Genomic DNA, 25,710 nt, shown 5'->3' on the forward strand with positions numbered 1-25,710 from the left:
AAAACTCTAGTCGGTTGAGAGGAGATTCCAGGTACCTCCTAAGAAAGTAGTTTGAGGTAAGTCTCTGTGTTGGAACAAAGGTAGTTTACGAGCACTTATTTAATTGAACGCAGGAATATTAGGATCCAGAATACCAGCTCTGTCATCTGCCCCAAGATCTAGTAGTACAGTAGTCAAAAAGACCGGACAAGATTTCAGAAAAAAAAAGGTTTGCGTAGGATGAATGAAGCAAATATAAAGCTTGAGGCTTTGAGAGAGGATCTAATTCTGCAATGCACTGCGTACAATCAAAAAGCTTACTGAGTGGTGCATAAGAACTAGACACAACTTGAGGAGTTAGGCCAGGCTACAAAACTGGACAGGTTAGTTTATACTTCTACCTAGTCCAAAGACACAAAGGCCTTCTGAGATTGCACATGAAAATAAGTAAGACAAGAGATACTGAAGCTCATCATTATCAAAATTAGACTTGCTAATGACGAGTAACATTAGTGTCATCATCGCTGCTATGAACAACTGACCTCGTCTTACCCAGATTTACCCTTAAAATAAAAGCCAGCTTATTACATTTGGAACTTTTGTTTTGGTTACCTTGAAAAATCTATGTTGTAATTATTAACAAGCCCAAAAGACATCCATCACAGTTACTAACAAACAAAATAGCACTTGTATGGGAAATTACAGTATTTAGTTTTAAGGGGTAAACGTTGATATAAGTACGCTTCCAGAGAGGTGCAATATGAACATCAGGAGAGGTTTAAAAAAATGAAAAAAGGTTTCAAAATAGCAATAAATAATCTAAAAGACATCTTACAAAATATTTAAATGTTAAACTTTAAAAATACTGACATTTTGTACTTTCATTTATTGTATATTATCCTGGCACACCCCCCAAACCAAATATAATACAGTACTGTGCATTCATTTTATATATATATTACCTTTATCAGAATTCCAATTCGGTACTTTAGTTTAACATTTTCATTCAAGAGAGACAGGTATTCCTTATCGTCGGTATCTATATCATCTAAATTACCATTACTTAAAGCTTCCAATTGGGCAGCTAATCGTTCCGTTTCTTTTTCCTGCAAAGAAAAATAACAATTATCTACATTGTATAAAAATATAAATAACAGAGATTAACAGTACTAGGCAACTTCAATACAATATAACAGTATAGGAGTCATTAAACTCTAATATGCTTGATCTTCCATGAATTAAGTACAGCATTGACATATCCAATTTGGGTAAAAGGTTAGAAAAAATGGGTAAAAGGTTAGAAAAATGGGTAAAAGATTAGAAAAAAAGATGAAAACAAAAAAAGTGCAGTAGATATACAGTATCCTGCAAGGAAATATTCAACCTCCATAGCTATAATTCCAGTAAAGTTAAAATACACATTGAGCACCCAGATGTGATGATCCATTATCTTAATAGACGGGATGTGTGTAGGAAGGCGGCCACCTGTATGTATGATAGCGGCCGCCTTATTTTCAACTTTATCGGAAACTTGTATAGAATATTAACTATTCGGAAAGTTATAAATACCCAGGGTAAGTACTTACTATAACGATATACAAAGATTTTGAAAACCATCTAATATGACGTGAAATTTATAAGTCGAACGAGCTCTGTACCTTGCCACGCAGTTTCTCGCTCCCATAGTTCCTAGAATTCCCGATAGATGACGTTCTGATCGAATCAACAGCGCCATAGCGGCGGAATACTGAATTATCAATTGGCCGCGGCATTTGAAACGACCCAATGGGACCCCACTTGACCTGGGGATTAACTTGGATTAACTTTTTCACCTAATCATAACTCATTTTTTCTAAAAATTCAAATACGGAAACGGGAGCACCCATCGAGGGTCGGAAATGCTCATTCTTTGCCAACGCGGCACGATGGCAACTAATCAGTGTGTAGATACTTGTGAATCTTTTTTCAATTCAGTCAATTCTAGTATGTTGAGGATTATGAACTTTACAACTAGTGCTGAGTTTACAAAATATTTATATAAAATGGGAAGTTTAGGCGACTTTTCCGGCATTTGTGCTAAATGTCGTATCGGTGAAATGCGCTATAAGTATGATGGAAAAACGGCGAATAGTGGAAAAGCCAAGTTTTTTTGGCGTTGTTCATATAGTTATTGCCGAAAATAGATCGCCCCTAACCACGGTAGCCTTTTTTCACGATCAAAGCTACCGTACGAAGATGTGTTTGTTATATTAGCAAGTTTTATTTACGGTTTTTCTCAGAACCAGATTCTCCCTTTGTACAAAAAGTTTGCCTCTCACACACTAGTTGATTGGTACAACTTCTGTCGCGACGTGTGTGCGGACATCTTAGTGATGGACAGTAAAAAAATTGGCGGACCAGGACATATCGTTGAGATAGACAAGAGTAAATTCGGAAAAAGAAAATATAATGTTGGCAGCAAGGTCGATGGCAAATGGGTGTTCGGCGGGATTGACCGGGAAACACGTGAGACTTTTTTCAGGGTTGTCGAGGATCGTTCGGAAAAGACATTGCTCCCGATATTATTAGAGTGCGTCAATCCCGAAACTACAATAATGTCGGACTGTTGGAAGGCCTATACTGTATAGTAATAATATCAAGGATCAATTTCTTCAACACAAAACTGTTAATCATAGCATTAACTTTGTGAGTCCGAAAGATCCCAGTGTGCCCACCAATACCATCGAATCACAGTGGCGAGTACTAAAAAGATCTGTACTACCGAAATTCGGTACTCAGAAACATTTATACGAAAACTACTTTGCGAAGTATATAATTCAAAAACGTTATTTGATCGGTAAGGGGTGTAGACTGAAGGCATTCCTGGAATTAATTAAACGTGTTTATCCACTCAATACCCACGATTCTGAATCCGAAAGTCCTGGTCCATCCCAACACCCGTCCCCTCCACAACGTAGTGTAACAAACCATCCACAAAAAAAGGTGTCCCATCACCCTATATCTCCTAAAAGTGCCCCTCCAACGTGCCCTCCCCAAAAGAAGAAGTAGTTGTCTCTCGGCAGAAAGGCAATACCAGTTGAAGACTCGAACTTCAGTGACTGAATAAGTAGGGGGCCGTTGTAGAGGTTACGAATAAACCCACAAGCTGAACAGGAAATAATGTAAGTACAACCCTCTCCGTTTCTGGTTTGTGTGATCGCGGCCACATGTATGCATGATATCGGCCGATTAAGAATATGCTTGCGTGTATGAGTGATAGCGGCCACATGTATGTATGATGATTTCCGATTAAGAATAGGCAAGTGTAAGGGGGGTCGCACGAGGGCGGTAGCTCCCCGGTGTAGGTGTTTAAGATTAATTATACGGCTATGTACGGGTGGTCGCATGGGGGCGTTAGCCGCCCCCTTAAGGAGAGACACGTGTTGTAGGTAAGGTTAGGTGGGCCCATTCAAGTTAGGCAGTGTTCTATTCTAGAGTTTTGGCAGAACATTCTTTTGTAAAACAACGGCCACGTCTTATGAAGGGTTAGAAAATGGGAAGAAATACCCGTTTTCTATGTCCGCGGGAGGACCTGGCCGCTGATCTACAAAGGCTCCTTGTCAGGTGTATGAGGACAAAGGAGAATCTGTAATGAAAAGGCCAGACTATTCGGTGTATGAGTAGGCAAAGGGAAAGTGAACCGTAACCAGAGAGAAGGATCCAATGTAGTACTGTCTGGCCAGTCAAAGGACAGCATAACTCTCTACCGGTAGTATCTCAATGAGTGGCTGGTGCCCTGGCCAACCTACTACTATTAGCCATAATACATACAGGTGGCTACTATCATACATACACCTCCACTTTTTGTAGGTTAGGTTGGGGGGGGGGAGTTTAGGTTAGGTTGGGGGGGGGAGTTTAGATTAGGTTGGGGGGGGGAGTTTAGGTTAGGTTGGGGGGAGAGTTTAGGTTAGGTTGGGGGGAGAGTTTAGGTTAGGTTGGGGGGGGGGGAGTTTAGGTTAGGTTGGGGGGAGAGTTTAGGTTAGGTTGGGGGGGGGGAGTTTAGGTTAGGTTGGGGGGAGAGTTTAGGTTAGGTTGGGGGGAGAGTTTAGGTTAGGTTGGGGGGGGGAGTTTAGGTTAGGTTGGGGGGAGAGTTTAGGTTAGGTTGGGGGGGGGGAGTTTAGGTTAGGTTGGGGGGAGAGTTTAGGTTAGGTTGGGGGGAGAGTTTAGGTTAGGTTGGGGGGGGGAGTTTAGGTTAGGTTGGGGGGGGGGAGTTTAGGTTAGGTTGGGGGGGGGGGAGTTTAGGTTAGGTTGGGGGGAGAGTTTAGGTTAGGTTGGGGGGAGAGTTTAGGTTAGGTTGGGGGGGGGGGGAGTTTAGGTTAGGTTGGGGGGAGAGTTTAGGTTAGGTTGGGGGGAGAGTTTAGGTTAGGTTGGGGGGGGGGGGAGTTTAGGTTAGGTTGGGGGGAGAGTTTAGGTTAGGTTGGGGGGGGGGGAGTTTAGGTTAGGTTGGGGGGAGAGTTTAGGTTAGGTTGGGGGGAGAGTTTAGGTTAGGTTGGGGGGGGGGAGTTTAGGTTAGTTGGGGGGAGAGTTTAGGTTAGGTGGGGGGGGGGGAGTTTAGGTTAGGTTGGGGGGAGAGTTTAGGTTAGGTTGGGGGGGGGGGTTTAGGTTAGTTGTTCATATTTCAAGCATGCCGGAGAAATTGGCCGCTGAAATACAAAGGCCTCTAATTTTTTTTTTTTCAAGTTATGAAGGCGCCTTCTAATATCAATTATTATGCATCAATACAAAGCAAATACTTAGGTAATCTTAACAAAGGACTAAGGTCAGGATAACCACAAGCTACATAAGAATGCCTTAAAATTCCACAGCAGCTGGCTTAGCTTATGAAGATAATATAACAAAGTAATTATGACTTTGAAATACCGTAGTCACAAAAAATAGTCAACCTAAGACATGAACGTTTATAGAAAAATTAAATGTCACTTACAGCTTTCGCACATCGAAGGGTATAATCCATGAGCGTCTGATCTGCCATTTCCACAATATTTTATACACTTTTCGCTTCAAGAAGACATTAAATAAGTACACCAGAGTGTTAACTGCCGCTTTCAATACCTTGAAGTGACAGAACCATGTGAACTGAACTTAATAAGCAGAATCAGGGTTGCCAGATTATTTCGACTGAATTATCGTACATGAGCCTTAAAATTGTCGTTTTTCAACCAAAATTATCGTACACAGTTTCAATATAATTATTAGGGTGTTACATGATTGACTTATTTCAAAAGATTTTAGTATAATTGTTTAATTAAACCCACACACACCTACATTGTTTATACCTTAGGTATGTATCGTACATCGTACCGGACCCAAAATAATCGTACACGTACTATAATTATCGTACGAATGGCAACCCTGTGCAGAATTGCAGATTTTCCCTTAGATTATAGAGGCGTTTAAAGTGCGTGAGTAGTGTTTCTTGAAAAAATTTCCACGTAAAATATAAAGGTCTTAACTATTCAGGTAAATCATTTCTTTATCATTCTCTAGTATTATGATGAAAATATACGCATGTACAAATATACGCCTTTGCGTGTATATTTGACTCGAACAAATCTCAGCTAACATTAGGCAATAATAATAATTTTGTCAACATAATCTAATGTGCATATAACTTCTTGTGTTGAAATGTCGAGTGAGGAATTAAGTGGATTATATAACTTGCTTATATTATCAAAGAATTGACTGTACAAGAGCATTAGTTAATGGATATTGTACTACACCAGATCTGACTATTAATTTGTGAGAAATGGAATTGCTTTAAGAAAGAAAAACATATTTCAAAGCAAATAGCAAGCATAATGGATTTGCGTCCAAGACTCTCGCGGCAGGTCGAATTGGCCATCATCCTAAGATTGTGCTGATTATAATCACATATACTGATATCAAACCAAATTCCTTAACATCGCAAGAGGGTCTGCCCCTCTCTTTTATTCTTCTCCTGTACTTCTCTTTCTCCCTGTTTCCTTAATCTTTCCCATCCTGAGTACCTGCCTTTAAGCTATAAACTGGATTGTATCCAGGGGTACTCTTCCTTTCCCCATATTCCCCACTTCCCTATTATTATTATTATTATTATTATTATTATTATTATTATTATTATTATTATTATTATTATTATTATTATTATTATTATTATTATTATTATTATTATTATTATTATTATATGATATTGGAACGAAAAATAATTCTCATTTATAAATGATTACGTAAAATTGCGCATATATTAATATGAATATATATTAAACAGAATTTTATATTTTTTGAAAGACGTAATACTATAATTCTTCCAGGAAAGACACAAAACGCCTGTAGAAAAGGAAAGTGCTGCCAAACAATGGGAGAAAAGTTATAATGGGATTTCTTTATGTCCATGTGTCAAAGGCCGGCGTTGAAGAATTTTGTACTGAGAAGGAATTTCAAATAATATAGGGAATTGTAAACACCCCAGGAATAAAAAATGGAAATAAAATGAGATGAAAAAATAGAATAATATAGAAAGGATTGTTGTTTGTTACAGGATATGTTCAACTACAGTACTTGATTATAAACTGAGAAGCTTTATGTCTATCCACTGTTTTGTTCAACTACAGTACTTGATTATAAACTGAGAAGCTTTATGTCTATCCACTGTTTTGTTCAACTACAGTACTTGATTATAAACTGAGAAGCTTTATGTCTATCCACTGTTTTGTTCAACTACAGTACTTGATTATAAACTGAGAAGCTTTATGTCTATCCACTGTTTTGTTCAACTACAGTACTTGATTATAAACTGAGAAGCTTTATGTCTATCCACTGTTTTGTTCAACTACAGTACTTGATTATAAACTGAGAAGCTTTATGTCTATCCACTGTTTTGTTCAACTACAGTACTTGATTATAAACTGAGAAGCTTTATGTCTATCCACTGTTTTGTTCAACTACAGTACTTGATTATAAACTGAGAAGCTTTATGTCTATCCACTGTTTTGTTCAACTACAGTACTTGATTATAAACTGAGAAGCTTTATGTCTATCCACTGTTTTGTTCAACTACAGTACTTGATTATAAACTGAGAAGCTTTATGTCTATCCACTGTTTTGTTCAACTACAGTACTTGATTATAAACTGAGAAGCTTTATGTCTATCCACTGTTTTGTTCAACTACAGTACTTGATTATAAACTGAGAAGCTTTATACCTATCCACTGTTTTGTGGAGTGATTAGTTAGGAAAGTCATTACAAATTTTTTTTTTTTTTCTTTTTTGCAAGGATGAAAAAGATTCGAAAATGTCAATAATGCCAACGGTGATGCAAATATTTAGGACTGTTTCTAGTTTGAGTGAAATTATTTTGAATTATCAATTCAGCAAATAAAGTGTTGAATAAAAACACGTCTACTAAAAGGTTGAATAATAAGAATATCACCATTTCGTGCTACTCTTCCTATGAAACTTTCTCAATAATAGGAAAACGGATTTTTAGTAAGGTCCTGGGAGTTTAAATGAACATTTCTTAAGTCTAGTACTTACTCTTTTCTTTTGAATCATTTTGGAGATAAGAGCAAACTTGTAAAAAGTTTCAAACATACATTCACCCCGTTATAAGGCTTAATTTCTTTAGTATTAGCCTCACTTCATAAAGTACTTTAATAACTTCAAATCCAGAACTTTTCTTGGTCCACCCATAAGGCCTGGTGCTGGGATCTGAGAGGCCATTCAGTGCTAATATGAATTTGTGAAACTCATAATAACTAGGCTGTTGCTTTATGATGTGAAATTAAGAGGTTGGCCAGTGTGATGCAAGAAAGAAAGCTGTTATACTGGCCACGGATGTATGGTGGTTGGCCAAAGCTTTGAATTTATATACAGTATAGGTAAATTCAAAGATTTGGTTTATTACTGTACAGGTAGTAGGTACAGTTATAGTAAGTTGGCCAAGGCACCAGTCACCCGTTGAGATGCTACCGTTTATTGTGTCGTTTAACTGGCCAGACAGTACTACATTGAATCCTTCTCCCTATTTATGCCTCATTTTCCCTTTGCCTTCATATATACTGAGTAGTCTGACCTATTCTTTCCACATTCTCCTGCCATCGCTAAGATTTCCAAACATTTCTTCGCTCAAGGGGTTAACTGCAGCACTGTAATTGTTCAGTGGCTACTTTCCTCTTGATAAGGATAGAAGAGACTATTTAGCTATGGTAAGGAGCTCTTCTACGAGAAGGACACTCTAAAATCAAACCATTGTTCTCCAGTCTTGGATAGTACCATGGTCATGGTCTTCCAATGTCTTGGGACAAAGTTCTCTTGCTTGAGGAGCACTATTCTATCTTATTCTCTTTCTCTTGTTATTTTGAAGTTTTTAAGTTCATATATGAAAGATCTATTTTAATGTTGTTGTGGTTCTTGAAATATTTCATCTTAATTGTTTACTACCACCCCTGTAGTTTGCCTATTTAAGGTGTGGACCAAATATCACTTACAAAATTTTACTATTTAACAGACAATATATTCCCTTATTTCTCGTTTTATTACTATCTGATGTCTTATGAAACAAAATTTTACTTTTCCAGGCAAGAATGGACTTTATATTGGAACATGCAATATGTCAACATATCAAAGATTGGATAGTGTAAAAAATAGGATATCATCAACTCTCTTAGGTAACCGTTTAGATGTTATGAGCTGTCAATATAAACATGTGCTACGAAAAGCGCTACTTTGAGGAACTGCATTTTCTCTTGTATATGCTATAGTAAACACCATATTTGCAGACTCTTTTAAGTTTGACATATTAAAAGCTTTTAAGGACTATTGACGAATCTCTATGAATAATGTTTCAATGTCTTGAAAGTTGGAGCATTGCCATGTAGTTTAATAACTTTTGAATAATGTACTAAAAAAGAAGAAAAAAAAAAGGTGTAATTCTCTATTTACACACACTTTTGTGAATTTAATCATACCAAAATGAATTATTGATTTTATTATTGACGCAATTATGATTTATGAGTTTATTTTGACCACCTGGCACAGGAATCACTAGGTTATTCTTCCGTACCACATTCAAGATGATTTGAGATTGTATGGGCAGAAAGAGGATTATTTAGAAAATAAATGAAAAGTACAAAAGTTAAATTAGAGGCAAATCTCACCATTGCACTATGAACAAACTAATAGAGAGGCTGGAAAGAAAGCTGAAAGGGAGTGGGAATAGTGGTAGGGATAAAGGCTAAAAGGTTTTAGCTAGTGACTGAAAAGATGTCATTACACTCTAGGACTGTTGATATATTATCTAAGGTCAGAGCTGCGAAATAATTTAAAATCTAAACCTTTGCATAAATCATGTCGTAGTCTTGTAATGCCCAGAAGATAGGTGTTCATTTTTAGTATCTCTTGCAAATTACGTACAGCTGGAGGATTTCAAGATAACTTGGCATAAAGACAATAGGTCACTGCATTTAAATTATCATATTCTTAGACAGTAACAGTATAAGTAGGGAGGTACCAACATCACTCATGTTGTTAAGCGGTTCATTCATGTATCTCAGATACCCCTGGGAGGAATTCAACTTGTCCCATTGCAATAGGAAACTGATCTAGACACCAACACAGCTTTATTGGAAGTATAAATCAACAACAAATGCAGCCGACTCTTGTCACCTTGTCATAACATAGCACTTCCGTGTCTTTCATGACATAATTAATAGGAATAAAAAAGAAAAGCAATCCTTATTAGAAAATATCTTTTACTTTTATCACACTTTAACAATATATTTCTTACCATTTGCATGGTTATCCACAGACATCGCCAAGTAAGGTTGAGTTTCAATGGAGTTGAGAATTTAACTTTCCACTTCTGATATCAATATGAGATACAAAGTTAATAAAAAAATACAATATAAATATCATCACACTTTTCCTAAGAATCACTGTACTTTGTTATGAAACATAATTAGCATACAAGCAATACAAAAAATTATAGTCCTCTTGTGTCCCATTTTGACACAGCTAAACATGACCATAGATCAAAAGTATATTAAACCACTATGAATTACAACTAAAGGATATCGGGTTAATTTCAAAAAACTAATACACAACAAACTGATAGATAAGAAAACATATTACTTGATCAGAACCCATTACAAATATGTATAGGTATCAAAATATATGAACATAAAAGAAGACATTAAATCAAAGCACATCTTCCTTGCCTCCTCTTCCGTCCTTAAAGTACCTTTTGCACCAAGAGAAATATTCGGTAAAATTCTCAGCAACTCGAAGACAACACAATAAGAACTCGTGGCATTGTGGCACTATACAGGATTTTAATGATCCTGTAATTGCAATCATTTTATGGGTTATACAAAATGAAATTCCTTATACATTTCATCAAAAATATATTAGTATAAAAGGATTTTGTAGCACCTTTTTTTTATGGAATGGGCATAATACTAAAAGAAACTTTTTTTTCTTTCATACTATAAATAAAAAGGGATTTTTTTTTTGTTTACTTCAAAATCTTCACTATTGTGCTTATGCCTCTAAAATGATCCTTACATCATTTTATAAATGTGACATTACTAAATCTATATAAGTAACATTATTACTAAATAGTAACCACAATTACAACCCATGAAAGACTATACATGATTTGCTTATTCTGGAGCCAAAAGTCCGTTTTAAGTCGCTTTATTAACACAATAGGTGAAAATGGCAAGACATGAACAATGAGATGAAATAAAGGTAGTAAGATTCAATAAGAGGGATTTTCAAGGTAATAGGAATTTCTTCATCCAAGCATAAATAAGGATAACATCACCATGAACTTCAATAATAACAATAGCACAACATTTGTACAATCAATTGTCATCCAACTCCTATATTGCTTTGCATGATGGTAGCATTTCAGTACTGTTAACAGAAAACTTTGATATGAAGATAGGGTGACAAAGAAACATAATACTACTTTTGGATGAAAAAAAGGTTAATACTGTATAACTATGGTACATATTATCTCTTAGTAAAGACCAGCATTTGTAAAGTATTACATATCTGTATGAGAATTAGGCTTCCATAAAAAAAATAAATGTACATCACTATTAAGTACACTTATGTTACTTAATGTTTCGTCATTAAGGAATGTGAGCATGTATAATTCGTTAAAATACAGAAATAGATTCCATGATATATGTCTTTGCAATACTAGTAATATTTTGCTGCAAAGGACCACTAATAACATACTCACGCTACCTCAAAATCTTATTGTTTCTTTACAATAAAAAAACATATAAATAACAAATATTCTACGGTAGGAACTTATTGTTAACAATAACACGAGCACTTTGCCTCTTCTTCTCTACAGTTAACCCTTAATCCAGAATTACAAAAGCATGACTAAAATTAAAATAGTTTTGAACTTCTGGAAAGCATCCTACTTCTCACTATGTGAAGTTCTTCCTCTGCTATAAAGGAAACATTACAAAAAAAAAAAAAGAAAAAAAAAAAAATAGCAAACTAATCAATCACTATGATCATTATCGCTAAAGGCAACTAAATTACTTCAGCATTGCTAAATAGCTGGTGCTTTGCTTGATAATGTGCTGCATATGAATGACCAACTAATTACATTAAAACCAAGTGTAAACTGCAAAAGAAAAGTATTAAAATATTAACAGAAAAGTGACAATTCCATGTGGTGCTATAAAGGTTTTGATCAACATATTCTTACATAGAGCATTCTTTCTGCGACATGTGGCTATCCAATCATAAAATATAAATCTATGTGAAACATTTCACAGTTTATAGATAGCTGCAAAATCTACAAGGGTATAATTCTTTACTACCACTTCACATTTTTAAACTCAACTCTTTTGATAGATTAAAAAAGAAATAAAATAAAAATTTTAACATTTTCATTTAAATACTGTATACGTTTGAATTAAATGAACAATGAAAACACTCCTTGAAATTCTAAATCTAAAATCCCTTGAATTATTGCAAAACCATAGTTTACAAAAATAAAATGTTTCCTATATAAAAAAAAAAAAAATCCTTCCTGATATTTTCATAAAAAAATGGTTCTATCATGATAAAAAATGTTAGTTTAAAACTTTCCTCTAAATAAGAGATTACACTCTTGTTCACCTTGCTAACACTGCATAGTAATTCTAGTTTCCAGTCAGCAGAGGAAGATATAATTATAAAATTCTACTGTGGATAACTATCATACAGTACTATGTCCGCATTAAGCACAAAATATGATAAAAGAGATCTCAGAATCTTTCTGCAAATACTCACTGCATGAGCACTGTCATTATTCTTACACTTAAAATTCAAATGTTCATCTATGATAACAGCCATCAAGTAGCACAAAACTTATCAATTACTGTACATATGAAAAGCAGCAAAAGCCTAATAAACTTCAAATTACTATGAGCAAAATTACATTGACCTTTGTTATCTACATTTTAAATGCAGTGGTAAAAAAAGGGTTACTTTCTATGATTTTACATCCCTGTATTACCTTATAATAAATTTCAATGAATTGCTTGAAGTTAAAATCTCTTATAGGGTACAAAAGCTCCAAAATCTTCCATTGATAAAATGGTCATAAACATTAAATCATGGTAAGAGCCCTAAAGAGTAAAGTAACCACATTTACAAGCATGTGATGAGATCAGTTTTCTTTCAAAAGGAACCCTCCAAAAGTTCTTCTAAATCATGTTCGTACATAGCAATGAACAACATGATGACTGCACCAGTCAACATTCCAAGTACTTGCAGCAACATTTGAGCTAAAACTCCACGTTTCTCACCTGGGTGGACAGAAAGCTCCGATAACTGTAAATACAAAGAAGGATATTAAAACATTATTGCGAATAAAACCATGGACATTACAGATACGGTAAGCAGTCTGAAAATTAAAGTGTCTATGTAACATGGCAAAGGGAACACAAAATAACTTTCAAACAATTTTAATTTCATTGGTGGAAACCAATTACTTTAAAAATGCTCTTATAGCCAACCTATGTTAAGAAAACAAGTTCTGAATCAAAATTTAAAGAGGGAAGAAATGGTTTGTAGAGTAAAACCAGCTACACCATCTCACCTGCTGTATTTATATTATCATTATTACTATCCCTAGTTGGAAAAACACGATGCTATAGGCCCAAGGGCTCCAACTGGGAAAAATATACCAGTGAGGAAAGGAAACAAATAAACTACAAGAGAAATAATGAATAATTTAAATAAAACATTTTTAAAAACAGTAACAACATTTATATCTTTCATGTATAAAGCATAAAGACTTCAAAACAAGATCAAGAGAAATAAGATAGAATAGTGTGCAAGAGTGTGTGTACCCTCCAGCGGGAGAATTCTACCCCCAAGAAAGTGGAAGACCATGGTAGAGAGGTTATGGCACTACCTATGACTAGAGAACAATAGTTTGATTTTGGAGTTTCCTTCTGACTGGAGAGCCGCTTAACATAGCTAGAGAGTAAGAGTCTCTTCTACCTTTACTCTGAACAATTACATTGCAGTATTTAACCCCTTGAGTGAAGGAGAATTGTTTGGTAACCTTAGTGTTGTCAGGTGTATGAGAACAGAGAAGAATGTGGAAAGAATTGGCCAGACTATTTGATATATGTGTAGGCAAAAGAAAAATAAGCCATAACCAGAGAGAGGGATACAATGTAGTACTGTCTAGCCAGTCAAAGGACCCAATAACTCTAGCAGTAGTACCTCAACCCTTTGATTGTGTCCAGTATTATAAAATGTTGAACCAATTACATTGATACCCTAAGAGATTAAAGCAGAATTCGTTCTAAAGCTGTGTTCGATTACCAAATCAATTTTCCCAATAAGAATGAAAAGAAATAGCATTAATTGGTTCCCCACCCAAGGATACTTCTATTATTGGCCCTCTTTACACAAAGTTTAAATGATTAAAATACATTACAGTACATAAAAGCATAATAAAAAGGAGAAAAGTTAGGGCCAATACAGTACAGTATGTGGCCATATTTATGTCGGCCATGAATTAATGTAACAGCTCATATATGTACGTAAATACACGTACACCATCAAGTTAAGGGTTAAAAAGCGTTTGTTTATAAGAGTGTGGGAAGTTTATAACATCTTAAATATATATAAACATAAAACAAATTAAAAACAATAAAAAAAATATACTGTATAGTAATTTCTACTTTGCAGTTTTTCATCATTGTAGGGTTTTCTGGAACATAACATGCACGACAGCTGAAGGTTTTCCTGTACTGTATTGTATTATGAAATGTCAATCACTCAAACACCTTTCCAAATACAATATCTTTTTTCTTAGTTCTGCAGTATAGTGGTTCTGAAAACCTTCCATTTAGGCTTACCAGTAACACTACTAACCTCTTTAAAAGCTATTGTGTACAGTACTGATAAAAATTAAAAGCACTAAAATAGATAAACACAAAAGATAACAGAACAATTTTACGCGGGTCTGAATTAGGTGTGAGCAATGTGTTAAATAAGTCAGTTGCCTTTGTCTAAGAAACATCTTTTGCCTTGGCTAAGTCTTCCGACCCATACTAGTTCTACAAATTATTTGAAATCCCAATTTTTTATGATGTCCGGGAAAAAGTTTGAATTGTTAGTTTTGGGGCATTTGATCTCCGTAGTATAACTATAATAAGAATAAAAGTGGGAGCAAAAAGTTGTATAATAGTGTACTGTATGTTTTTCCAACGCATAATAAAATTTTAAACATTTCCTTGCAGTGCATATGTTTTTAGGAATGTAAGTAGACAATAATATGTGCCATATTCTTAATCCAATGCAAATGCTACCGAGTCAGCTTACCCTTCAAGTACCAAAGTATGATGGTTTAGCAAGCAATGGCTTTTATTTTGTAAGAGTAATGTAATTTTTGGAGTATTATTGCACTTCCATTTAGAGGAGAAATTATGTATTGTTGACAGATTAAACACGTGGCTTCCAAACCAATGAAAATCTCGACCACATATATTGAAAGGCAAGACATTACACTCCCCAACCAAAGGAAATCTCCGCCATATTTAAAATTGGTTTTACCACAATGATAAAAGCAATTAAAAATTTGGTTCGCTGCATACATGGTTGAATTTGCATGAAAACCATGTCCTGATTAATTATAGCCACTGATCCATATTTTGAAGTGCACAAAATAACTGAATTAGATAATTTCATACTTACCAGGTCAACCAAAGCCAAATAAATGAAGACTCCTGCTGTAAAAGAATATATCCAAGGGGATGCCGTCTGAATAGAGCCAAGCATAACTCCAATGACAAGTCCCGCCAAACTTAGCAACCACAACAACATCATCATTTTCACAGCCTGACGCAACTTCATTCCCATTTCAAACAGAAGTGCGAAGTCACCTAAATTAAAGAAAGAATACCAATTAAACTGCACTGTATAAACTGAACAAGCCTTGAATACTCCTGAAATATAGGAAAAAAATATAATAAAAAATAGGAATCATAAAAAATGCTTTGATTTTAGAAACATCTATTGTCGAGAATTGTCTTCGTAGCCGAGTCACTGTAATGTTTCCATCTATAGTGATCTAGACTAAGCTAATTTGAAGATATCATGATATTTCCGACAGGATATGCATCATATAATCATAGCTCTATTATTTCATAAGCAATCACTACATAAAGAGCACCACATAATTTAGTTATAAAAATTAAAAACTAAAAAGTTGCACATCTAATATACATACACTCATGAAAGCATTCAAAATAAAAAGCTATTATTTTACACAGGCTACCTGATTGTTTTTAAAGAAAATATTTCTCAAAACTTTTACACTGAAAAATCATTGAAAAATCTTTCATGGCAGCAAAGGGAAGACCTATTGAGTGCAGTAAGTAACCAATCTAAGCGAGTATAGTAAAAGAAAACTATACTTCCTAATGTGGCAACCAGAGCTTCCTATCACTTGACACTACAGGGCTCTATCCCTATGTTAAGGGCTACGGTATATTTGCTGATGGAAAAGAAAAAACAAAATTTTGAAAATTTTAAAATCCTTAAAATTCTACTGGTAAATGTCATTTAACCGTTTTACCCCCAAAGGACGTACTGGTACCTTTCACAAAACTCATCCCTTTACCCCCATGGACGTACTGGTACGTTCTTGCAAAAAACTGCTATTCAAATTTTTTTTTTTTGCATATATTTGATAATTTTTTTGAGAAACTTCAGACATTTTCCAAGCGAATGAGACCAACCTGACCTCTCTATGACAAAAATTAAGGCTGTTAGAGCAATTTAAAAAAAATGCACTGCAAAATGTGCTTGAAAAAAAAATAACCCCTGGGGATTAAGGGTTGGAAATTTCCAAATAGCCTGGGGGTAAAAGGGTTAAACATGGCTTTTGGAGAAGAACCCAAATGAACATCAGTTGATATTCATAGAAATAAAAATAATTCAGATATAAAGATTTTCTTTGGAATTAGTGAATGATTTGAATGGTCAAACTAAACATTGTGAATTCAATTCTATTCTTTTATGCTATCTCTTGTGGAACCTCTATTGACCTCTAGTATAACTCTTTGGTAACATGAAATTCTAGATGGTAATAATCTAATGAAATAATTCAAGCTTTGTCGATTAGGAATCTAGTACAGGGAATTGTTTTGTGGCCTTTTCTTTTATATTTCAATTTCTGTAACTTAGAATGTTACAAGTTACTGGTTAAAATAACTGTTAATCAAGTTTCAAACACAAACCCAAAAACGTCTCATTTACACACATACCTCATTAACTGATTAAAACATGTTTGTGATGAATTAATAAACATTTTATAAAAAAGCTGTAGTGTACTGTAAATAAATCTGAAGTAATAGAGTTAAGGGAAAAGCACAACAAGAAAAGTCCACTTAATCCAATTGGAGTAAAAAGGAGAATTTCTGGCAATACATTTAAAGCATCTCTTGTTTTTATTCCAAAGATATTTGGCCCTTTCTTCATTACAATGACAAGTGAATCCAACTAGTCAGAAATAAAAGTAACATGTTTCTAATTTGTATAAGCATACTTAAAATTATGAAAGGCCCATCAAGAGGTGTGTGTGTGTGGAACCACTGACAAAAAAACTTACCAACTTTGTGTGGAAGCTCATGGCAAAGAACAGCAATTGAAGTTGCTACTCCTCCAGTAACACTTGATCCGAAGGCTGCCCCGATGGCCATTCCATCAAGAAGTGTGTGCATAGCATCACCAACCAAGATTACTGCCCGCAGGGAATCCTTGCGGCCTGTCAATAAGAGCACATAAATAGTAAATCAAGCTGTTTTTAAGTCATGTTTAACTTTTACAATCTATCTCACATGCTTTACAGTAAAAGAAGAATTAAGAGCCCTTAATTACTGTTTGGACAGTTGACAGACTAGCTATTTGTATTCAATGAAGCAGTAGCTAGTGCTCGACAGCAGCCTTCATTAGGAAGAGGGAGGGGGTAAGCAATTATTTGAAAACAGAACACACGTTTGATTAAATTATTCAAATCAGATAGCCATTTTAGGTGAATAAAAGCAATTGCTTTATAGTAACTTATAAAACTTATGGCCGAGGAAGGAAAACAAAAATAATGACCAAGATCATAAGGGACATATGCTCTATGAAAATTTCACACACAAAAAAAGAAGCCACTCGAGAGTTCTTTCTAAAAGCCTTAGGGTTCTGTATCTTGTACAAAATTAAGGAAAATAAAATAAAAAAAATTAATGTACTGTAGTCAATAGGGAAAAAAGATGCAATGAAACTTTATCATAATTCTAACACAAGTACAGTATGGTGATATACAGTAATTTCAATCCTTTAGATTGTTCTATTCTTCAACCAATTACCTGTAACATGGGAGTGACCATGATGAGAATGGCCATGGTGTCCAACGTGATACTCTTGTAATACCATGTTAAAGCTGCTACTATTCTGCCGCAAAACTCTATGACGACCAGAATTTGGGGTGTCTAAATTCAGGGATAGTTTTCTACACTGAAAAAATTCATTTGTATTTTAAAAGAAGTTCAACCTATAGATTTGAAACTGGAAAAAAAAGTAGCTATAGAACCATTCAACATATAAAATTATAATGTACATTTTACAATATAAACAATTAAATCTATCAGTAATACAGTATTGACTTACCATTTCAGATTTATCATCAGGACTGGTCACTAACTTTTCTTTTTCTGCTGAACAGGAATCAAGTTTCTTTTCTTCAACCAATTTAGCCACTTGCTTCTCAATGGATGTAATTTCAGCCTCATTTTCAAGGGCAGAAACCAATCCTTCTTTTTCTGGTATTGAAGCTATTTGCTCCTCTAATCTTGTTCTATCTAAGTCATTATTGCCATTTGCATCACTGCTGGGGCTCACATTTGAGCTACAGCCTTCAAAACAATTTTGTGCATCTAAAGCTGTGAAATACAAAAACAATGAACCAATTAATATATAAAAATGGCTAGCAAGATATTACAAATATTTTAAGAAATCATATCTACATTTAGCTGCAATATGAATCTTGTTACCAATAAGTGATGAGTGACAGACCATATATTTTGAGCTTTGTTCCTTATTCACTGCAATAAAAATTATACATCAATAAATGAGTGTAGGATAAGCATATACTTACACATCGTGCTTTCTGCATATATAAAGGAATTATGTTTGGAATGTTTGCAAAGTTTCTCTCCTATCTTATCAACATTTTGACTTCCGGTTTCTTCAATTGTGGTTGCTGTTCCCACAGTCTCTTTATCCATCTCCTCCTACAAGCAAATAAATAAATATTTAATCATATTCTTCAAGAAGCAAACAGACTTCAAGCTGAATGTAAGCACATGTACTGGAATCAATAAACACAGGAGCAAACACAAAATGATAATAATTTTACCAAATTAAACTGTTTATAGCATACCTTACTCCTTGACAAAGTTAATCCTGGGTCATGACCATGACTGTGGCTATGACCATGGCCACCGCAAAACAGATTATGGCCACGTTCAAGAAACAAAAATATGATAATCCCTCCCAAAGCTGTGAAGCCGAGCAATGCATGCTGAACATGAACATTGGTATTGAGTGGGACATTCATACTGATTGCCTGGAAGAAAATAGACCCAAACTTAGTGTGCAAATGTCTTACCAGAAAAATGCAAATAATGATAGTACAATACTGTATACACAACTAAATTTAGTTCATAGACAAGTAATTAATGTACAGTAGTACATTTTATTCCTACAGTATTTCAAAAACTGTAACTGATCGAGTAAATTAGTAATACTCTTCAAATATAGAAATGAAAGCATTGCCTACCCCATGAATACACATCCATTTGCATCTTAAACTGTATCTTTCTACCCCATTACATATCAGGAGACCAGTGCAATCTATTTCAAATGAAAACTAAGATTATATTGAGACAAAGCTATGTGCAAAACATTAACATTACACAATAGTTATTTACACACGAGATGTTTTTTGGAAATGTAAGTTATAATAAAATTCTGACATCTAAAATAAGTTTGTCTCCAAGATTTTCCTAAAAAGTTAATATCCTTAATTAGACCATCTTTTAACCCACCCAAGATTAGGTTAAATAGAAGCTTTAAATCACTTGATATTATGCACACAGGATAATACAGTATTCAAAATCCTATGGATTATATACTGTAAGGACCATCTTAAAAAGCATCCTAGACTGTGGTGGGTGCAAACAGTCAACTAAACATAATTGAAATAACAAAACACATCTTTAAAGAAAACTTCTCAAAAGCAAAATATGATTATATCTTACATGAGGTAATAAATGAATCAAGGCATCACCCGCAAGTGTCCCTACAGCCAGGGCCAACAAGAAATGATTCACTTGATCGTAGTACTGACTTCGCTTTAAGGCTGGAATGAGCATAATACATCCAAGGCCAACCAACCCTATCACAACCATGCTTAAAATGGCTCCAATCCAGCTGTCTGAAATGAAAAGAAAGGAATTTTACTCTAGAATTTATTTCTAAACATCATCAGATAATATTAAATAGTAGTACTGTATAGTAGTATCATTTCTGATGATCCAACTTCTCGACCTCAAAATAAAAAAAATAAAACCCTCCTCGCTAATTTTCCATTATAATCAATATTACATAAAAAAAATTACCATGCTATTTGCATCGTCAAAAGCTACAAGAAGTAGGATCTGTCAACCCTCTATTCTGTTTTATCCAATGACAGTTTACTGTAGCCTACAATACTGTAACTAGAGGATGTTCTACTGTTTAAATGATCATAAAATTCACGAATCTCCTAACTAGACTTTTAATCTTATACAGCATTCGGCAAGTATGATTTATTAAATGAAGAAGTGACCTGAATGCCCTAAATGTATTCACGGTATGATAGTAAATATATCCCATCTTTTTTAAGAAATATCAATGTGTAGTCACTTAGAAGGCTGTCACCACTGGTTGATAGCCTTTTATGATTGTACTTCGCTGATGCAAACTTTATACCTTTTCTGACAATCATTACGTAGTCAATTCATAAAAACGAAACTGTACAAAAATCATCATTGAAAATAATTTGCGAGTCTCAGTTAATGCATCAAATTTTGTGGACCATCTATCAAATTGTCATTAATGTTAAGACAAGGCCTTACCACAGAGTTTGTAAAACTTGAGTCCTATCTATCTCTAACATCTCGAAAACCATGATCAAAAGGATGTGTGTTGGTAGGTTACAAAGGGAATTAATTACCAAGCTCTCATTTCAATTCCATTTCTTAAGAGTTGGGATACTCTGTATTTCATTCTGTAGTCTTCAAAACCATTACAATATCTGGATGCCTGAATATCTCCATAATGCACAGAAAAACAAACCTCTCTTGAAATAAATATACTGAGGAAGAATAATTCTAGTATGAGTGAGAACGACACAAGATGATAAAGAAGAGGAGAATTATGGAGTTTTGAATCAAACAAAACAATATTACATGCAGAGGAAAGTGGGCTAAAAGTTACTGACAAGGCAAAAAATTGGGTAAAAGAAGAGAAAACTGAACAACACTACTATTATTATTATTATGTAATATTACCAGCTAAGCTATAACCCAATTTGGAAAAGCAGAATGTTATAAGACCATGGGCTCCAACAGGCAAAAGCAACCCAGTGAGGAAAGGAAATAAGGAAATTAACAAACTACATTAGAAGTAATGAATAATTAATACAGAATATTTTAAGATCAGTAACAACATTAAAACAGATCTGTCATATATAAATTATGAAGAGTTATATCAGCCTGTTCAACAGATAGCATTCGCTGCAAGTTTGACCTTCGGAAGTTCCAACAATTCAACTGTCCGATTCGGAAGATCATTCCATAATCTGGACATAGCTGAACATACTTTGTAGTATCGAGCCTTATGATGGAAAAGGCATGGCTGTTAGAATTAACTGCGTACCTAGTATAAGGTTCGAGATGGTACTGTCTGGGAAGGTCTGAATTCAAAGGATGGTAAGTTATGAAAAATCTTGTGTAACATACACAAAGAAGTAACTGAATGACAATGCCAGAATTAATATCTAGATCAGGTATAAAAAACTTGATATACAGCAAGTTCTTGTCTAATAAAGTAAGATGAGATTCAGCATCTGAAGACTAGACAGAAGAACAATACTTGAAACAAGGCAGTATGAGGGAACTAAAACACTTCTTCACTCAATAAGCCAATTCTTGAGCTATTGAAGAAGGAACAGACCGAATTTATTTCTCAAAAGTGAATTTGCTATCGAGCACCACAACTGAAATTTTAAAGTCATATAGAGCAAAAGAAACTTTATCAATGCTGAAAATCTGGATGTTCAGGAGCCACTGTCCTCGACCCACGTACTTACAATCATACTTTGAGTTTTGTTAGCATTCAACTTCATGCCCCATAATATGCACTATACATTAATTTTGCTAGATCTCTATTAATGGATTCAGCAACACCATATCTACATTCAGGAAATGGAATTGATGCAAAGAGAGTACAGAAGCATCATCTGCACAAGTAATGAACTTTTTTTTCTAGGCCAAACCACCTATGATGAAAATATAGCACGAAAAGTAATGTGCCAAGAACACCACTCAAGAGTTACACTAGATATTACATAGGGCCTCGTGATTAACACAGTCAAAGGCAACAATAAAATCAAGACCAATCATACAAACTTCCTGACCACAATCTAGGGATTCATGTACAGCATTGGAGATTGTAAGAAGGGCATCACATGCTCCAAGGCCTTTATGAAAGCCAAATTACAAACTAGGGAACAGATTACTCCCTCCAGCATACATATTTAGACGTTTTGCCAAAAGACTTTACATTGCCCATTCTCCAACAAGTGCTAAAAGAACCTCTTCTTGCTAACTTGCGAAAATAATAGACAACTTAGGAGCTAAAAATTCAGCATTCTTTAAAAACATTTTGGGTCTACACTTCCATAAGTACTACCAAAGAAGAGGAGAGGTGTTGCATCATCAAGAGGAATGAATATGTGAATCTGTTTGATAAAATGCTGGAAATGAGTTTACTGACAAGGGAAAACCATATGTAGCAAGTTTGCCCCATGCCACTATGCCCTTGTTTGAACAGTAAAGTAAATTTCTGATGTGTTTTGACGATCAACACTATCAAGGATCTTTTGGATTTTCTGTGTTGGATGCTTCAAGATGAAAATAGTTCTGTACAATAGGTACATGTTATTATAGATTAGAATAGTTTTGTATTGGAAAGGAGATGAGGAGCAATAAAAACATTTTAGAGATAAAACAATCCAGGGATATTATATCCTAAAAGAGATATTACATCCTGAACGATGAATGCCCCTATTTTGACAAAAACACTGATGTCCTGTCTTGCTTTGATATAAAACTAAAAAGGTAAGTGGTTCCTTGTCAAAAAACGACGAGTGCAAAGCACTCGGTCTATTCATAAATCTAAGAAACTGAAGTGGTTTCTAAAAAGATGTTGGAATGAATTAAATCTGATGATCCCTAAATACTACAATCGGTCAATGTATTATTAATGGCATCCTTCTGCTCACAATGATGAGCATTTTACACTGCTGCTCATAACATTACTCGACAATTACCTCTCTGTACGAGAGAGAGAGAGCGAGAGAGAGAGAGAGAGAGAGAGAGAGAGAGAGATTAAAGTGGGTTAAGGACTCAGGGTGATATTGTAATCTATGTAAGGTATTAGACAGGACTGTTAAGAATTTCCTATCAAAGAACTGGTCCTTTTGAAGACGAAAGAAATGAAACCAATGTCATCAAATAAGCACTTTTTCATATTTGTATATCTGATCATACACTTTTTAGAGCAACAAAAAACATAATCAGTAACTAATCACTCATTTATAACTGACAAGCCTACATAATGCCATCAGCATACTACAAATCACATTTGACAACAGATATCTACAAGTCTGCTAACAACTAATGCTATTCTCAAAATAGCACACCACACATTTCTGAAAAGGCAACCACCATCTCATAATTTTTTTAACAACATATCACTTTTTTGTTAGCAACTAATAACACCCTTTTCTTACAACTATCCACGCACTTTTAACAACAAATTTCAGTCTTTCAGGATAATTCACACCATAATATTGTCAAGTGAACTGATTATTGTCCTGTCAGTCTTTTTCACAAAGTGACTAATAAACATTATTGACAGCTACCAATCCAACCTTTTACTACTGACCTCTAATTTTTACAATTACCAATCACAGTGTTTCAACAACTAATCCCACTTTAAAAAATCTGATCACGGGCACACTTTTGACAAATTATACACCCAATTTTCACAACTGGTTACTTCTACTGCATAAGTTAAAACTACTACTCTAACCACAACTATGCTCCATACAATTATTTCTGCAACATCATCAAATAGATACACTGGCTTCTATTACATCATTAACAAGAACTACATTATGACTACAACAGTAAAAGAAAAAGCATCAAGAACAGCAGTTGCTACAACTATTACATTTAACAGTTACTACTATTACTAACAGTATTAAATTTTGCATCAGATACTTCTTGGAGCCCTACTAAAGAATTAGAACATAAACTAGTTAGAACTCAAACAGCCATGGAAAGAATAACGATAGGCTTAACACTTAAGAGACAGAAAAAGAGCAACATGGATGCAAGAGCAATTATTCTTACGTGTAAGGAAAAGAAATGGACATGAGCAGGACATATGAGAATCGATAGTGAATGGATGATGGCTGGACAAGAAGAATAATGGAATGGGTCTCAAGAGATTGCACATGAAGCAGGGGAAGCGAGAGAAGACAATGGATTAACTAGATAAGAAAATTTGCTGGTATAGACTGGCACAGAAAGACCATACACAGACGCGTGTTCAAGGGAATGTCTGAGGCCTTTGTCCTGCAGTAGACTAGCAACGGATGATTGATAATAACTATTCCTAATGCATAATTGTCATCCAAAATAATCATTAATGTAACCACTAAAAGTATATCAACAGAACCAAACCTGTTAAGACATCTAAGAATAAGAAGACGCGTGTTCAAGGGAATGTCTGAGGCCTTTGTCCTGCAGTAGACTAGCAACGGATGATAATGACTCTATTCCTACTGCATTATTGTCATCCAAAATAATCATTAATGTAACCACTAAAAGTATATCAACAGAACCAAACCTGTTAAGACATCTAAGAATAAGAAGACGCGTGTTCAAGGGAATGTCTGAGGCCTTTGTCCTGCAGTAGACTAGCAACGGACGATCGATAATAACTATTCCTAATGCATAATAGTCATCCAAAATAATCATTAATGTAACCACTAAAAGTGTATCAACAGAACCAAACCTGTCAAGTCATCTACGAATAAAAATAAAATCCTAAAACCTTATACTACTACTACTACTACAACTACTACTACTACTACTACTACTACTACAACTACTACTACTACTACTACTACAACTACTACTACTATCCAGACGATTCTTGCCTGCACCTGCCGAGTATCCCGAAGCAGCATCCATGTCGTGGGAGTGAGGGTCATGGTCGTGCATGTGATCATGCCCAACGAAGTGGGTGCTGGTGTCCACCTTCCCTTCTGCGGCTTCTTCGTGGTGATGGTCGTGATGGTCATCCATGGTGACGGAGGGGCAGGAGTCTAGATAGTTGATCACACCCGGACACAGCGACAGGAAAGCCCTGGCTGAGATTGAATCGCCCAAAGATACTCCAGAATCTTGTAGGATTACTTCTAGTCCTCCACACTGCAAAAGAAAGGAATTGGTCAGTTAAATTGGATAAGAAAACTAATTTAATCATTAATTTAAGAATTATTTTTACTTAATGCTGAGTCCTCCACACTGCAAAATAAAGGAATTGGTCAGTTAAATTGGATAAGAAAACTAATTTAATCATTAATTTAAGAATTATTTTTACTTAATGCTGAGTCCTCCACACTGCAAAAGAAAGGAATTGGTCAGTTAAATTGGATAAGAAAACTAATTTAATCATTAATTTAAGAATTATTTTTACTTCTTCATGCTGAGCAGGGGAAAGTAATCAAACAATGAATAAAGTTGCAAATAATTCAATACATGATAAGAGAAATATAAATATGCAATTTAT

The 25,710-nt window shown here is 34.8% G+C and overlaps 2 protein-coding genes across 5 annotated transcripts in view; both read right to left on the reverse strand.

The window, feature by feature from the left end:
• Positions 1 to 5,108, reverse strand: part of LOC137634811 (arginine--tRNA ligase, cytoplasmic-like) — a 77,168-nt gene extending 72,060 nt beyond the window's left edge. Inside the window, exons 1-2 of one of the 2 annotated variants that reach the window (XM_068367360.1) lie at positions 4,943 to 5,108; positions 942 to 1,085 (exon numbers count right to left, since the gene is read on the reverse strand). In XM_068367360.1, coding sequence (XP_068223461.1) covers positions 942 to 1,085; positions 4,943 to 4,990 — 192 coding nt within the window. In that variant the 5' untranslated portion in view covers positions 4,991 to 5,108. Of the gene's footprint in view, positions 1 to 941; positions 1,086 to 4,942 lie in introns of those variants that run through there. The other variant, XM_068367362.1, reaches the window with a different exon arrangement.
• A 4,621-nt stretch (positions 5,109 to 9,729) lies between these two features.
• LOC137634768 (zinc transporter ZIP6-like) overlaps positions 9,730 to 25,710 on the reverse strand; it is a 136,430-nt gene continuing 120,449 nt past the window's right edge. For 2 of the 3 annotated variants that reach the window (XM_068367295.1, XM_068367296.1), the window contains exons 4-12: positions 25,076 to 25,349; positions 19,842 to 20,017; positions 18,962 to 19,147; positions 18,677 to 18,812; positions 18,190 to 18,461; positions 17,889 to 18,036; positions 17,141 to 17,296; positions 15,223 to 15,410; positions 9,730 to 12,840 (exon numbers count right to left, since the gene is read on the reverse strand). In XM_068367295.1, coding sequence (XP_068223396.1) covers positions 12,688 to 12,840; positions 15,223 to 15,410; positions 17,141 to 17,296; positions 17,889 to 18,036; positions 18,190 to 18,461; positions 18,677 to 18,812; positions 18,962 to 19,147; positions 19,842 to 20,017; positions 25,076 to 25,349 — 1,689 coding nt within the window. In that variant the 3' untranslated portion in view covers positions 9,730 to 12,687. The remainder of the gene's footprint in view (positions 12,841 to 15,222; positions 15,411 to 17,140; positions 17,297 to 17,888; positions 18,037 to 18,189; positions 18,462 to 18,676; positions 18,813 to 18,961; positions 19,148 to 19,841; positions 20,018 to 25,075; positions 25,350 to 25,710) is intronic. The other variant, XM_068367297.1, reaches the window with a different exon arrangement.

The sequence above is a fragment of the Palaemon carinicauda genome, chromosome 45, assembly GCF_036898095.1.
Source record: "Palaemon carinicauda isolate YSFRI2023 chromosome 45, ASM3689809v2, whole genome shotgun sequence".
Lineage (NCBI taxonomy): Eukaryota > Metazoa > Arthropoda > Malacostraca > Decapoda > Palaemonidae > Palaemon > Palaemon carinicauda.